Consider the following 17,882-nt stretch of genomic DNA (forward strand, 5'->3'; position numbering starts at 1 on the left):
ATAAAATGCCATATTGGATAAATGAAACAGTCCTTCTTGTTAAAAATAACAGTACATGCTACATTTGCTAGATATAGAAATCGAAGGAAACAATTATATTTGTTTAAGAACAGAAGATGTTAGTTGGCAATGAACTGAGCAGCATTTCCTACTATTAATTCTTGTTTTAATACTGTAAAACATGTTTCCCATTCTTGAGCAAATTTTCCATGAAAGATCCATATTCCTATATTGTACGACTGCCTAAATAGCTCTTAAAACGGAATATTGCAATATAAACTGAATGCCATTTTTGTTATTACGTTCACTAATATTTTCTGTATACATATTGGAATTAGAAGACTGACCTATAAAAAATGTTGTCAGGTGAACTTATATGTTTGATTCAGAATATCTAGAACATTTGATTATTGTTTCGATACATCTAATTTGATTATGTCTTATAATACTTATTTCGATTTTAAAGATGCACTCTCACAAATTGAACGTTTTGACAACTTTTTTTTATTTTTTGTTTTGGAACGAGCTAATTTGTGCAAAAATGCTTGTAAACCAGTCATATAAGACTGCTGACAAAACATTAGAGTGCAGATTTTTATATTTAAGTTGATGTAAAAATTGATGTTTTATGCATTTTTCATAAACCATTAGTAACTTGATCTTTTGTCAGCAGTCTTTTATCACTGGTTTGCAGATATTTACGCAAAAATCAACTTGATCTTTTGTCAGCAGTCTTTTATCACTGGTTTGCAGATATTTACGCAAATATTTGCTCATTCCAAACCAAAAGGTAAACAAAACCTGTAAGAGTGCAGCTTTAACGCGAAATGAGACTCTTATCGTTGTTGTTGATTTTGTATACAATTATTACTCTATGTACAATTTTAACATTATTTTGATGCCTCATTTTGGCTAGATATCCTTCTGCTTTGTTTTACATGTATATAATTTTAAAGTTATTACTTCATTGTTTAATTGTCTAGATTCATTGCTATTTGTATAACTAATTAATCAGGATTTGAAGTAAAGAAGTTTTAGAATAATCAAGATTTTTATAGAAATTGAATGCAAGTTCTTGAGGATTTTTGTGGTATGTTCTGGTACATTTTTATTTGTTATATACGAGCAAACTTGAAAGGAGAGTAAATGTGTATGTTCTGTAAAAGTTTTCCTAATGCTACAATATTTTTATACTTATTTTATTATTTTTCTGAAAGTGTTGGTGGATATAACTATGTCATTACTTAATTTCTTTTGTCAAACTGTGCGTAAATAAAGTTTGTTATTGTTGAAATGTTGTTGCTGGTTTCTCGTTCTCAATTACGTTTTATGATGCCGAAAATAAAATTAAAGAATTGAAATAATGGTAATTCCCAAAGAACTTATAAAAAAAATTTCTATTAAGCTACTTATTCCCGATAAAAATCATTTTTATTAAACTTGAGAGCATTAAGAACAGTTTCATGTTTCAGTTTCGTCACAATATTCATTTAAAACGAAGATTCAACTTAACATTTGTTAATGTTGCAAATATATTTGACATCAGCATTCACATGTTGACAACTTCGTTTCGAATATACACAACTTTAGTTGATATTTGGCTGGATGTTAAATGTTACTTCTTTTGTAAATGCAACTCTTTTTTGGAAAAATTTCGTAGCTGAAGATACATAAAGTGTCTGGTTTTTGCCGAAAAGAGTGAGAAACAATATTATTCATGTGTTGTTTCTAGTAACTGTGACCATTTATTCGATAGGGAGTTCTTATTATTCGAATAAAACTAACACAACGATGCAAAACCAACGTAATAATGTAGTCAGCACGCCAATGGATCAATTATGTCTTCATTTCTGTTTTGAAGAAATCATACTCACAACATATTTACATAAAAACACCAATACATCTCTCAGATTATATTCTTAAAGTTGTTTTATTCTGTAGCATCATCCTGTATTACCAGAATTTAAGAAAACAACCGCAAGTTTAGCGTTTATAAACATAATGACAGGAATAATACTAATAATACAAAACAAGAACGACAACAGCAAGCGAGACGTTTATCCACATAATGACAGGAAAAATAATACAAATGAAGAAAAACAACAGCAAGAGAGACGTTTATCCTCATTATGACACGGACAATAATACAAACGAAGAAAGACAACAGCAAGCGAGACTTTTATCCTCATTATGACACGGACAAATAATACAAATGAAGAAAAACAACAGCAAGCGAGACGTTTATCCTCATTATGACACGGATAATAATACAAACAAAGAAAGACAACAGCAAGCTAAACGTTTATCCACATAATGCCAGGAAAAATAATACCAATGAAGAAAGACAACAGCAAGCGAGACGTTTATCCACATTATGACACGAATAATAATACAAATGACAAAGAACAACAGCAAGCGCTACGTTTATTCACCTAATGACACTAACTAGAATGCAAATGAAGGAAAACAACAGCAATTGAAACGTGTATCATCACAATGACAGTTGCCTAGAACAAAATTGTTTGAAAAAAGAACTGGTATCCTATTCATTTTAGTCGCACTGCCAGTAAATGTTTCTTTTCGTGCTCAATTCATAAAATTATTGACATAGGCTCAGATCCTTATTTTTGTAGATTTTGTAACGTCTAAGCTAAATGTTAAGAGATATGAGCGTTTCTAAGTCAATTATGATGACTTTCTGATATGTTCGATCAAACTTTTAAAACTCATTTCTATCAATTTCAGTTTACAGAACACATATGTATCGATGGATTTAGATAGAACGAGGCTGGAGATATGTCCAAATTCTAAATTAAGATTATCAGCGTACTATATTTAAAGCGGAACATAATAAACTTAAGAGTTAGGAAATTAATTTGCCGGCGATAATTACAATAACGTCACAATATTCTGATTGAAGTCTCTTTATTTTGATTTTCCTCCATTTAGTCTTATTATTCACTTGTGGGTAAATAATCCAAAAAGGCAATGCCTGCTTACGAAATGTGTACAGTGTATAGGATAGTGTCATTAGTATCATAGGTTGATTGCAGCTCGGGGAGACATTTAATAAACAGGTATATATGTACGCCGAAACCCCTTTCCCCTTGCGTACCTATTCCTTTGATTTATATTTGAATCATCCGATACAAAGATCTCTTAACATATTTAAGCGTCTCGGTACCGAATTCCACAGATTTTGAGGTTTCTGCTCACCGCCTTCCATCATGTATGCGGACCTAACCTTGAAGTTTCAGTCTCGAATATTAACAGTTTCTAAGTCATTTTTTACATGTTAAAACAATCGGAGGATAGATTCCTGAACTTTTTATAAAATATTCCGCGAATCCTTTTAAAATTATTTACTTTCTTCCATATGGTAAAAGTTGATCACCATTTTAATCTTTTTTTTATTCCAAAAATAACGTTGTATTATACTTTTATGCAATATTTCAGCATTTTAATTTAAAAATCGATAAGGCGACAAAATGCGACTGGCTTTTGCCATCGAATAATTGACTCAAATTAAATCATATTCCATTTACGAAGACTGCGGTAAAAGTTATTTCCCAAAATAGACATACGTGATAATGATAGTAAAGACACCTGCAGTTAAACACTGAAAATAAAATCGAATATCATTTACAGAAAATACAAGGTGCGCCTATTTTAAAGTTTCATTCATATGTTTATCAAAACCCATTGCTCAATCAATTGATATTAATATTAGCATATTTCCTAAAATTTTACTTTCGGTTTGGACGTAACATTGTTTCAATTGATAAAAATGCTAAAGATAGGTTTTCAAAAAATCAAGTAGCTAGTGTTATCGCGGTATCAAGCTTGTGTTATCGCCATTTTGTTGACGTCTATAAATGTATGGGCTGATAAAGTGAATTATGTGTGAAGCTTTCGCAATATTGAGATTAGCAGTTTGGAATCATTTAAACACGTATCAACTTGCTGTTCCAACTTAAATAGTGTCGAATCATCGGATAAAATGGATAAAAAAAGTGTATATATTATAACTTAAATTATGATAATGTATTAAACATAATTCTATAATATAATTCAATGTTTAAATACACATCATTTTTGAGAAAGGTTTAACCATTTATAATAGAACAATGAAAAATGCAGGGACAAAAACAGTAAAGGCGGATATAAAGAATAAAATATCGTTTTTGTACAACTATAATTTTAGTATGTTAACATTTAAAAGGTTTCTTTAACAATGAAGGCATAAGCATTTGATGAAAATCTACGAGTATTGACACGACCAAGAGATAACAAACAATGAGCCGTTACCAGCGAGATGTAAATTGTTTTATTCCCATTCGACATCCGAGTTTCAGCGATGTCAGTGACGAAGAATTGGAAGAAGGAGAACTAGTTTCCGTGGATGAAGTTGACGAGAATGATGTATACCAAAAGCACATGGAGTTGAACAACGGCAATGGTGGAACACGTGATTTCTACGCTAAAAGCGAATTTCAAGAAAACTTTGATCAAAGTAAGAACATTGCACACGTACACAGCTTCCAATCTAGAGGGCGCCTTTCGGGCCAGTCTTTATCACGACACAGAGGACCGTTATCTAAAGGTAATGGGAATAGTAGTCGTAAGAAAGTATGGCAGAGGCATCCCCTTGCTTATTCAAATTGCATTGGTTTTAAAAGAAAATTTAGACAGCCCTGTAATAACACTGGTTTTTATAAGAAAAGGAAATTCCGCGCTGATACAAAACATTTGAATATGACAAAGAAACGAATACCTGTACAAACAACATTGCTTCTTGAAAACGGGAAACCAATCAAACCAAAGGGGCATTATGACGGAACAAAGCGACCGTTTTCCGTGGAAATTAAGCACGATGAAAGCCAATACCAAACTCATCCGTGTGAGGAAACCAAGAACTACGGTTACATGGATTTCGAGACAGGAATTAAAGATGAAAGAGAGCATTTTTTTAATGGACCGAATTATAAAAGAAAAACTGCATTCCATCTAGGGAACGTAGCGGTGACAAAAGATTGTTTCGAAATCCACAGCAACAACGGAAACATCATCTCCATGGATCCCGAGATGCAGGACAATAACCCATCGCCGAGCCTAGAGGAAAGGCCGCTCTCAATTGAGAAATTAAAGACCTCATCTGACGACTTTAAACAAATTTTGGGCGGAAAGATTACAAAAATCGTCATGGAAAGCAATATGGAATTGGTCGAATTTCAGCATATCTTTGAGAAATTTGCACACCAAAATAAGCCATCATTTGAGAGTATCGAAAGCATACGGAAATTTATTGAAGGAAGATATGCCCAATCAGCAGTCAAAGTACACTGCCTGGGTGTTGAAAGGCCACAGCTAAATTTAAAGATATGTTCGAAATATACCAATGAAGTGCGAAACAGCCACGAATGTAACGACCTACATATCTGCAAATTTTATTTAATCGGCGAGTGCAGTAATTCATTTTGCAAATTTGGTCACAATTTAAAAACCAACCACAACTTCAACGTTCTGAAGCTCCACAACGTAGAACGCTTACATGGGAATGAAATACGAATCATATGTCAAGATGTACGCAGTCGTAACTGTACAACGTTGCCAATAGTTTGCAGGTTTTACAATCAAGGCGGTTGCAGTAAATGGACCAATTGCCCTTACCTGCATGTTTGTTCGTATTTTATAGAAGATGATTGCAAATTTAATTCGAGGTGCAAACGGAGCCACAGCTTACATGACTCTCAACCACTTGACGTTCTCCGACGGCACGGAATAGGAGAATTTACAAACAATCAGATGAAGGAATGGATACAAAAAGCAATCAGAGGAAAAGTCGTAAACCATATACCAACAAACTTGGCCAATGATACCGTTTATGTAAGAGATCCACTAGACCACCAAAACGATTCAACCAAGCGGTACTTTCCTACCGTCGATGTTCTGCCGTTGGAAATGAGTGAATCTACTTCCAGGACGATGCCCATTCTAAAGGAAAATAAAATTGCCACCAGCAACGACAAAGGACATGGCGATATTGACGTAAACACCCATAATACAAAACTTTCGCCATGGATTACCATCAAACAAGAGGAATGTACTCACCCAATAAAGTCCATTTCACTACACGTGGTGAACAATCAGGAGATTGAGGGGTCACGACAACAAACTATGGCTTCTTTACATCCAGATAAAATGAAAACGGAAATACCTGACACTGCTATCCATATTGATGATGGACAAATTGTTCAGGAAGGCAAATCCGATGTCATGGGTATAAACGATTCCAATATTGAGACAAAAGCAGAACACCCAAGCAACGCTTCAGATATTTTTTTAACTAAAGATGTACATAAGAACAGGAATGCACAAGGCGAATTGATCAACCAAGATGACGACGAGGATGAAACCAACGTAGACAAGGCCAAGTTCTTTAGCATCAGAGGTAAGTGGAAGATTGGTTGCCCTTATCGGAAATTATGTTTCCCTTTGACCTTTTCAGATCTTTGCATTTTCCCTTATTTCATCGTTATTGCAAAATTGATAGGTTTATGTAAAATAAATGACTGATAATTGTTGTTAAGAAATAATTGAATGTAGCGGTGTCTAAAGCATTTAAAACATTGACATGATATTAACATTGTTTAGGTGATACTCAGTGAAATAATTCGATCAAACAATTTATTTGCTCAGTACTTTCTCGTTTAGCATATAAATCGAATCGTTGAGGTTAGCTTACTGTAAATTACTTTCTCATTTTGTTTGATCAGCTGTGTTATATTCAATTAAAAGAATACCTTACTCTTTCAGTGGATCTTGGCGATGGCAAGCGTGAAATTAGGCTGGAAAACGGCCAATGGACATCCAGAGGTCCTGATGACACTTTTAGACCAGTATCCGAACGAATGGGGCATCAGTTAAACTCGCAACTTGGTATGCTGAAAATGATAATGGGTTTCGATGAAGATAATGCATTTAACCACTAAATGTTTTATACCATTCATGAACATGTTTGGTGAAAATCTAAAATAATTGGCACATTTGAAGCATTGCACGCAGCACACAAGGTTAAACCACAATTAAGGTCGAACTTCATTTTGCTGAAGATGTCAAAGAATCGAATTAAAAACTGCTTTTGTTTGAAAGTGCACTACCTGAACAATTTCAGGAGGATTTCATGTTTTGATTTGGATTTCTTTTATTTTATTTTTATTTTCTGTTTTATACATGGAATAATGACCTCAGTGTACTAACTCTACTTTTTTCTACCATACCAGTTAAAAACTATTGTCTGTAATGTTTTAAGTATCAATTTGGTAGAAAATGTTTCTTTTGAATTCTGCCTAAGACATGAATAATATATTACGTTTCGCGCGTTTAGGGCGGAAAGCATTGTGTGGCATGTCGGCGTTCCATTCAATGTATCTTCAATATTCATCCACAAATAAATCTAAAGTAATGTATTGCAAGAAATATTCATACCATTCAAAATACAAAAATCAATTTTCAACTGATAACAGTTTTCATTCAAATATAGATTAATGGATATCTTCTGTTTGTCGTCTTCTATATGACCCAGTCTTCATTCATATGTTTGATTCTCATTATCTGCTTAGTTTAAACGTACTGTATTTCGTTATGCAAGTCCCGATTTTTATTTTACGTAGTAAACATAGTAATTAGTGTGTAAATAGTGGTCACAGAAGGTCGTTAATTATTAACTTTACATAAGGATTTTTCATCTATTACTTTATGTTTAGAGGTTAACACATTAAAAACGTAAGCTGTATGGTCAGAGGAGGTCACTCGTGAATTAAAACACGACCTTTATTTAAAACTGAAATAAAACATCATTTTTATCGAAAAGAATCTTTTAGGTGATATATATTTTGAAAACTCTCTTACTTATACAGTCGAAACTCGTTATGTCGACTTTTTCGGGACCTAGTGAAAAAAGTCGAGATAACGAAAATTCGACTCATCCGAATTACAAAAAAATATCACCAATCCCAACACGTGTGAGATTGATGTCAGATGTTTACATCCACAATTGAACAGACTTGTTACATATTTCCGTCGTGAAAACAGCAAACTTATTATTGAAAAATAAATTTAAACAAAAGAAGAATTATTTGTGTCAAATTTATTTCTTTTACGCTTATGGATCACACAAAAAAACCATATAAAACCACAATCGCATACACCTGAAAACGGTATAGCACATATGACAACAACTTTTATAAAATAGCACATTCGTGTTTCGTTTATACATGTACACAGCAATATAGCACATTCTCAAAAAGCATTCAAGCACTATTATTTATCGGTCGACCAGAGCAGTGGAACTAACATTTGACATTATGAAATTATTCTTTCTGTGCCCATTCGGGATTGTTATCAAATCAATGAAATTTTCATGTTTTAAACAATACCAAAAAGAGCTTGAGCAATAATTGACTCTTTAATCAAAAACATAAACAAACAATTTTCATTATTCGCACTTACCAATTACATTTTTGGATCCTCCAATTATAACAGCTTGTTATATTGACACGCACGGTATTTTGCGTCATGCCGCAAACCGTTATGAATATTTTCACACCTACGACTCGATCTACAGTTCGATATAAAGAACATAGGAAATGTGTGAAATTCGACCACAGGGACTGAAAAACGAGGTCGACATCGCTAAAAAAAAGTCGAGATATAAAATTCGACACAAACAGATTTATTTTATATAGAATAAGAAGGAATAAATTCGGGACCGGAAGAAAAAGTCGACACAACCGGAAAGTCAACATATCCGACATCGACATAGCGAGTCTGGACTGTATATATATTGGGACTTTGATAAGGATGATTATATAATGGATACTTTGCAGTTAAAATGCGACTGTTTGTCAAACGCCCTATTATCTGATGTAATCCAGAAAGCTTTTCAAAATATTGTATGTCCGATTAAAAACTTTTTTTTAAAGTGGAGGCTAAATTTTCTAATAGAGTGGAAAAATATGTTTTAACATGTAATTAAAGACTGGAAATTACGGTCAGGTGTGTGTATATATATATATTTCTTTAGACCTTGTGGTCAAGGATACCCCGTGAAAGTGCAAGCACCTATTTTCAACGGGGTCCTTAGTTTTTGCTGAAGCGTCAGCACGCGGGAGAAAATGTGGTGGGATAAAATGAAGTCCGGGTGCGATACCCTAGCTCTTTTTCGAAGAAACCTCTTGGTTTTTTACGGGCTCGGTGTAAAGCACCGTTACACGGGGTACGATATTCCTGGGTTGAACCAGTATTGCAAGACAAGAGAGCTACTTGTACTAACTTTTAACGACTTTCGGTATGACGCGGCAAGGGATCGAACACACGAACTCCAGCTCCGTAGGCGGACGCCTTTACCAACAGGCTAAGGAGTCATTCTAATGATATTTATGAATTGCGATCATCATAAACCACATGTCTACTGATTTTACGAAATTAAAACAAAAACTTATTTTCATCAACATGAAAGTTGTTGTACAGTATGTAAAACAAACACTAATGTGATACTTTATCTAATGAGAATGTGCCTAATGACTTGCGTTAATTGTATATTTCTTGTCTAAATATTTTAATCATCACCATGTTGCTTTTCCAGTTGTCCCTAGCAACACAATTCTTGACAAAATCAACATCATAAAGATAGATAAGGGATCATAAATGCGTAATGACACTTGACACTAACGATGTCCTTGCATGATGAGGACACATGATTTTAATGTTGGCATGTCAAACTTACAATATTCGGTGACCAATCATGCAGAAAGGTTAAACAAAACTCAAACGAACATGCAAGACACACACATACATCCAGTAAGTTTTAACGATTTTGATATATCCGATAAACAAGATAACTGCAATATCCGTGTCTTGGTTAAATACCTGTACGTAGGTATATCATGTGTTCTTACCAATTAATATGAGGCCTACTTCTTAAACTCAGGTACCTACGCATGTATTGAGTACAGATACATTTAATAGTGTTCGAACACCGCACTGAATTTGGGCACACATTTAGAATAAGTACGCACAACGATGAGGGTGTGGACACCGCCTAATTTGTAAGCAGAACGATACAGCTTCTTTTCAATAGCCTTTTGTTCTTTTCTAATGGCACTTGCTACCGCAGAATAATTCCCTTTGTGTAAATCCATACTTTGTGAAACAATGGTGTACACGTCGAATGGAACACCAACTAATCCAACAATGCCACCCCCTACTCGAGCAAACTTGGCCATCCTTGACAGACTCGTCGCTGCGCCTGACTGAATGCCTCGTTTTGCTATTTTAATAATAGAGCCTGTTACTGCACCTACTCCTTTAACTGCTTCTATTGTTTCAGTAACACCGACCTTTGACTTACATTCAGACCGATTTGTAGCATCGACGCTATCTAAACAAGGCGTTTCAATTTATTTCACCTTAGCTTTCGTTTCTGCCACTTTCGATACCTGGCGTCTTCTTTCAATTACTGATGACCCAGCGGCTGTGGCTGTGGGGGGTAAAAAGGAGGTGACCAATTTGTACAAAAGAGGAATTTACCAGATTTTGTATCAAAAGGCATTTTAATTTTCGGAAAAGTATGTCGACAATATAAATATGTTTAAGTGTTAAAATGCTCCGTACTATCCAATCAACGTTTTGTGGTATCTTGATGATACATTTTATAACAATAATAAAAATAGTTTATATATATTGCAAAATAGTGATTTAAACTCAATTCCTGATTACTCAAAGCTACACAACAGAGTTGATCGGGATTTTGACCCCAAAACATATTTATTTTGTATAAAATGGACATTTCTAAATAATGCAAATGCTTTTTGATTAAAAAAAAAGATCAAATCTTATTTTATAAAAGTGTCTCAATCCCTTATTACATCACTTAGTTGCAACGGATATCAACAAAAGGCTATTGAACCTCAAAACAAAATAAAAAATAAATATTTTTTTAAATGAATTTTTCAAACAAACTTTTGCACTGTGGAGGGCACTTGATGACAATTAATGCAGCCAGGTAGCTACCAATGTTTAAAAATAATCAAACAGCTACCAAACAACATAAAACCGGTACCGTAGCCTCCAAAATGGGCGTTTACATATCATATCAATATTTGAATGTAACCCCATGAGTCTACGAAGCGGCATAAAACGTTTAAATAAAAGTCTATGGACGCTACTTACCCTGACAAGTCGCATCAAAAGCTTTATTAATACTACAAATAATGAATTACAGACAATATATTTGCATCTATAAATCGAAAGTCGTCGCTATGATTGAGTCCAAATTTATGTTGCGTCACGTAAATGTATGTATATTGATTATTTTTCATTTGTGTTCATCACTCATTTAGATCTACTTTAAATTACAGCTTACTGGCTGAGTACAGCTATAATTTAAAGCATACATATGTATAAATATAGTACACATTTCAGTAGCATAATTTTAAACATATTTACAAGAATACTACATTGTGATCATAACTCATTCAAAAAGTAACAAATGTTTTATTGTTTAATAATCACTGACCTTATAAATTCAATACTCCTTACAGAATGAAATATGGATTCATAACTAAAATTACTTTAGATAGCACCAATACGTTAAGATACATCCTATTATCTCAATAACACCAATATACATTATGTTAGTCGTCCTGAACAAACATTAAACTGAAATGCAGAGATAAAGAGTTTAAGAGGGGTCACACTGATTATAGACCTACACGTGATGATTTTTGTTATTTCCATTATCAAATAATTCAGGCGCGCTCTTCTTGTTATTGTAGTTCATTAGATCCCTTCTTTTAGTTGCATGAGATTTTCCAAATGTACAAAAATATGTTTTACTATTATTCAGACGGAGTAGTATATGCGAATTGTGAACAATTTTCAGAAAACTTCAATTTCAACGTGCTCAATGAAGCTCTACATGGGTTGCCTTGACAACCATTTTCTTCCTTAGTAGGATATTATATAAAAAAATAATTATAATAGAATTCGTGGATAGTCTATATACACAGCTGTATACTGTGTGTCGATTCATATTAAAAACGTTTTGAAATATAGACACAGTCTCAAAACCGGACATCCCTCGTACTGTCTGTACCAAAAATACGGAAAATAGAAAGTATCCATTTATGTGTATACCTGGTTAAAATGCATAAATATTGACAATGGAAATGTTCCCCTTTCCACAATGTTAATAATTTTGTCCGAAACAGCGTAAGAAGCTAAATACCTATATTTGTTAAAATTTAAGCGTTTTGGTCATTTCAGCAGTCTTAATGTTAAGTAATGATTTGTTTTGTACATACTTTTTTATTATTTTCTCGTGGTTCGGTGTGGAATACAGCATAGGCCCGGCTAGGCCAAACATAATGTACGGGTGTCCAATATATGTTTTTGCGTTTGCTTCGATATCTTTCATAGAAGAATAAAGTTGAAAATAAATGCTGTCTTTATTCTTACCTGATGCAAAAACGGCACAATTTCTTTAATTTTGAATGCATGTTTTGACCCTTAAAAACACCATTTATGATAAGTATGTGCTGTACCGGGACAAAAGTGTAAACGTTGAGCTTCTCAAGGGAGTTCATTATGTATCAACACACGAGTGCAGCATTTTTGTAAGGAAACGACGTTATTGACTTTCCATACATTTTCCCAAACGAGAGATGAGGTACATCTCCGTACTTGTTAGATGTTTTCTCCAACCAAGTTTCCATGGAAATGAATTACTTAAAGCGTTTTGCTTGAACTGTTTTGGCTGTTCATCCTCCCATGAAAGCAGTATAAATTAAGCTGTCTTAATGTTGGTTATGGAAGCTCGTTAATGAATCTCCATATATCCGGACGTTGGGTAGAGACAAGTGAATCTTCCCCCGGCTGATATCCACCGTTTTGCAACGTCAAAACGTTTGCAACGTTTTGCACCGTTCTCCGGCGTTTCAATAAAATATTTTCGTCAAAACTTAAATAATCTTAAATCTGTATACAATTCATAATCAGCAATACATCGAAAAAGGATATTTCCCCAACTTTGTATCTCTGTTCAATGTTGGCTAAAGTTCAATTTACACAAATTTATGTCAAAATAAAGAAACTATGAAAGTTTGAGAATTTCAATTGAGGACTAACATTGACTAAGATCTTTTTTTAAACGGTCCCCAGGTCCGGGTTTAGAGGAATATAAATCTTTACAGATATAAACAATTACCAATGTAATTTGCATTTAACACTAACAACTGTTTTTGTTTTTTAAAATGTTTTTTGGCTTAACGTGTTGTCACATATCTTACGTCAGCTCATAGACATGATGTATGACCACTGGAGAGAAAGTTTCCAATTTAATAAACCTATCCGAGTTGCATTTCTTGCCATATTAAAGCCAAAACCAGCGAACGTATCCCAACAACTTTTATCAATGTATGTAGATTTTCCTAATTACTTATCGTGCTTAAACGATTGCTTGGCGATATCAACAGAAAATCATATAACATTATAACCTTTTCTTGCGGTTCTTGCAAAATAAACTTTAGTGTTTTTATAGAAAGTGCTTACAGAATGTCAATGACTTGCGGTTAGATGAATATCTCGCTTTTGATCAGAACAGACAGTACAAAGTGCATTATAACGACCTCTCTTGAATAAAAATGTTCTTAGAATTAATGAAGGACATTTCTCTGGTATGTAAGTTAATCAATCTAAAATATCAATTTGTCGGGTAATTGTTTATCAAGATTGCTGATGATGTAGATGTCATAGAAAACGGTAATTGCAAGTGATAAACTGGATACAACAAGGCGCATAGGAAATCACTATATCTGTATCACTATAGCGCATATATAAAAGCCGCAGTGACATCGCTTTCGCCACAAACAAGCAACGCGTGTCTTACATTACATAAATAATAATAATAATAATAATGATAATAATAATAATAATAATAATAATAATAATAATAATAATAATAATAATAATGATAATAATAATAATAATGATAATAATAATAAATAAAAATAATAATAATTAGTAATAATATTAATAAAAATAACCCAATTGCAAACTTGCAAACGCAATTGTTTATATAATTAGAAACAAAAACTTTTGTCTGCAGTTAAAATGAATATTTATAAAGACATTAGAACATAAATCAATACTAGTCAGTTAAGATCAATGAAAAAAGCAATTTAATAAGTCTAAAACATTTGAATAATATTGCAGCTGTCATTACGTCATTTTTGGAAGCGATTTATCATACACGCATTGCTCTCTTTTTCAAATAACAACGTGCATTGAACATGGTAACACTTACGGTGAATTTATATAAGAAAGAGAAGTCATTATAATTATTAAACTAAATTATTAAACTATTTTATTCAAGCTTGGTTAGCAACTCCCTCGATAATAAAATCTGCAACTTGGCACCTTTGCCTTATTGCATGAATGACGTCAAGATTTACAGAATGAAACTGATATTTTCATCAACATACATTTCCTGGAAATCAGTGCTGCAATATGACATTTTGGTAGATATAAATTACAAAGTATAAAATTATATGAGCTAAACATAACTAACTTCATTTGTTTGATATTGCCTGGTATCTCAGACAAAGCGTACCATATTACTACAAAATTAACTTAAAATGTAATTGGTATTAGTCAAGTGTACTAATATGGTTGATTCCAAATACATTGTACGTACATGTCTTCATGTTGTTTTTTTCCAAAACAGTTTTCTGGTGTTGAAGCAAATTAAAAAAAAATGCTGCGTTTTGATATTTTAACAATCATTATTTCATTCATTTAATACTTTTACATCATTTTTTAATATCTCATTAGCTACATTGTCGTCTTTTAAATGTTTGCTTTATGATACCATATTTGTATCGTGATGCCATTTATCTACTGATACATTACCAATAAATATCATTAAAACTAATTAAATGAATAAATGTTCATACAAATACAACTTTTAAAATGACTTTTAATCTGTTTTCTATTGTATTAAATTTTTCTACTGAAAAGGTATATATTCCCGCTAAACGTAAATTTGTAAAGCATCAAATTGTTAAGGACATGTGCATGTTTAGTATCATCACAATATTGCTTTTTATACGAAGCGTGTTTCGAATATTATATACTAATGACTGTTACAGGTTTTTCGAGTGTACACTTAAGCATTCACTTTTTGATACATTAGTTTGGATTATACACAGCTTTCGTCGAAAATGATCATTATGTGAAATGTTATTTCAAATTTTCATATGAAATATTTCCGTGACTATGTAGTAAACGCACTTTATTTTTATGTAAGGGTACTATTCCGTTTCAGATTTCATAATGGTATTTTTCAGCACATGACGAAGTTGTGAGGAAGATCTTTTAAGAAAATAGTGAGAGATAAAGTTTCGTTTCTGGTTTTCTGTGGGCCGCCCTTTTCTGTGACTAGCCTGTACGTGTGTGACGTCATAGGCGAGTTTCCTGTTTTAAAAAAGTTTTACAATACGCTCGATAAGGGCCGCAACACCACTCGAAAGTTGCATTTTTTTATTCGACGCCGTTTTTGCATTGTTCAGACGATTCGAAAGTGTGTGTTTTTAGAAATTTACTGGGTTACTAGGATAACTTACACACAATACCTATCGGTATTTGTCGGTTTTGTCGTGATTATATAAATATTTTTGTTTTAGACTGTGAATACCATGCATTCATTATATGTTGTAAATATAATGGTATACGAACGCAATATTTATTTAATTGGTATTCTAATGGTACTGAATTAGAAGATTTTTATAGGTTATTTAACACAAATTATTCTGAAAAATTACGAAAACTAGCTTATTATGTATACCATCTCCTTCTAAACATTAATGGTTAAGGGGAAGTAATCATGATTTTTATTTACACTATGCTTGTATCGATTAATTACCCTGACTCAACTCATGCCTTTTTTTATGTTATGTATTTTGGGCCAGTGGCCTTTTATTACTCAATAAACTGTTGACTTGACATGACTTGACTTGATTTGTATACATTACTAATATGTTCCTACTTTTAACATTTATATGTTTTGGCAACTAATTTAAACCGGAAAACTTTGTTAAAATGTTCTGGATAAAATGCTTTATTGAGGTCAGCATCTTCAGCATCAGAGAAAATAAATATTTGAAAATTCTTTGTTCATGCATACGACGTTATGGAATCATGTCTATAAATGTCATTTGTTCTGAATAAAATTGACAGAAATAATTGATGTCGGGAGAAGTTAAACGTTTAAGACTAATTTAGTGCTTTTAAAACAAACTAAAACTCAAACAACTGCAGAAATTATTATCTAGTAAACACACATCGGTCAGCCATCATATTTTGATATGTTTGGGTAGTGTAAAACAACATGTACACAGTCAGACCCTAAACAAATCACAACATCGACATGAAAGGGGTACTAACCAGAAAATTGTTGCGTCTAAATTTGTCCAACGTCCGTGCGCATGATTAAATCTAAATTGTCCGTGCATTTTATCAAATTCGTGTTTGCCAATTTTCCCTTTGAATTATTTTTAAGTAATAAAACAATAGCCTTTATAAACCTACAAAATGCATAAAACTAAAATGATTAAATGAAAATATGATTATCGTATGTATCCTTTACGTCTGGTAATACTTTTGTTATAAGTGCCTTGTACTTTGCCGAAAATTTCAACTCCGAGAAATCAGCTGGTCAAGATATTCAGAAAAAGTTCAGGATTTCAGAAAAACTTCTATATAACCATGGAAAATGCTCTTAATTGCGGGGTTTATTGTTTTTATATGACAAAAAATCTCCCAGTATTAAGCCAGTCATCTTTAAAAACCCTACTTGAATCTATTATCAACACTACCGCAGACAAGGTTTGATTGACACTATAATAGTTTTATGACTGTTTTACGACGTTTGTACATTCTGAGATTATGGGCTTCCCTTTCGGTTCCTTATTCATAAGACCAACGGCGGTTTTATTCATAAAACAGACTTGACGTATGTTATCGCATTCCAGCAAAGCTTATTTCAGAGACATTCATAAACTATGTTTTGAGTTTTACGTATACTTATAAATTGACTCGCACACTTATTGAACGAGGACAAACTCACTTTTTTAAGCAAAATCCTGAACATGTTTGCCGAATTATGCTTTACTTTAGTCGAGGTAGACTTAAATACTGCCATTAAAGTGTTTGCATTGAAATACTCTCGAACTTGCTTTTATATTTTATCATTAGCATAGTTGTACGTGCATACACTCCTGTCATTTTTGTTTTGTGCGACTAAAGCATATTTTTGTGTCATTTTATTAGCATGTCTAGTTCAATTAACCCTTAATAAAATATAATTTTATACTTGGACCTAACATAAAAAGATCGAATAAACTATTATGAAGGGGCATGTTTTGTCTAATATGTCGTTTTATATTTCTTTGTTAACATGAGCAACATAATGAGTTTCTTTTCTCTTTTCTCTTAATTGTCATTTTATCTGTGTTATTGCAGACATACTTGATTTGACGTTTCTCAATTTTTTCTTGTGAACATGTTTATTTTTTATGTTCTGATTGTTTTGGCGCAAGTCGATGCTTACCTTGTTTCGGCTCTATCATATCAGACTAGACTAATTTTTGACTTCCGACATTGGTATGATTAATTTAAATATTACAACCCGTAAGCGGATTGGGTATGTATAAAATTGTAATTTTTTTTGAAAATTTCGAAAATCATATCAAAGTGACAATTGTATAATAGACAAAGAGATCAGAGGTAAATTAGAAAATAAAGACTAAAATTCTCACAGTTCT

The 17,882-nt window shown here is 32.8% G+C and overlaps 2 protein-coding genes across 2 annotated transcripts in view; one reads left to right on the top strand and one right to left on the bottom strand.

Moving 5' to 3' along the window:
* Positions 1–6,941, bottom strand: part of LOC128220689 (uncharacterized) — a 30,505-nt gene extending 23,564 nt beyond the window's left edge. Inside the window, exon 1 of the mRNA XM_052929182.1 lies at positions 6,809–6,941. The gene's annotated coding sequence lies outside the window, so the exon portion shown is untranslated. The remainder of the gene's footprint in view (positions 1–6,808) is intronic.
* Positions 2,503–8,076, top strand: LOC128220688 (uncharacterized). Its single transcript, XM_052929179.1, has 2 exons — positions 2,503–6,451; positions 6,817–8,076. Exons 1-2 carry the CDS (start codon positions 4,297–4,299, stop codon positions 6,990–6,992), a joined length of 2,331 nt encoding a protein of 776 aa, XP_052785139.1. The 5' UTR covers positions 2,503–4,296; the 3' UTR covers positions 6,993–8,076.
* Positions 8,077–17,882: the final 9,806 nt, after the last annotated feature.

This window comes from Mya arenaria, chromosome 15, assembly GCF_026914265.1.
Source record: "Mya arenaria isolate MELC-2E11 chromosome 15, ASM2691426v1".
NCBI classification, from domain to species: domain Eukaryota; kingdom Metazoa; phylum Mollusca; class Bivalvia; order Myida; family Myidae; genus Mya; species Mya arenaria.

Excerpts from the sequence above, each read along its gene's own strand:
- LOC128220688 (XM_052929179.1), top strand. The coding sequence starts at position 4,297 with ATGAGCCGTTACCAGCGAGATGTAAATTGTTTTATTCCCATTCGACAT. Across the intron at positions 6,452-6,816 it reads CAAGTTCTTTAGCATCAGAG|TGGATCTTGGCGATGGCAAG; the intron begins GTAAGTGGAAGA and ends TTACTCTTTCAG.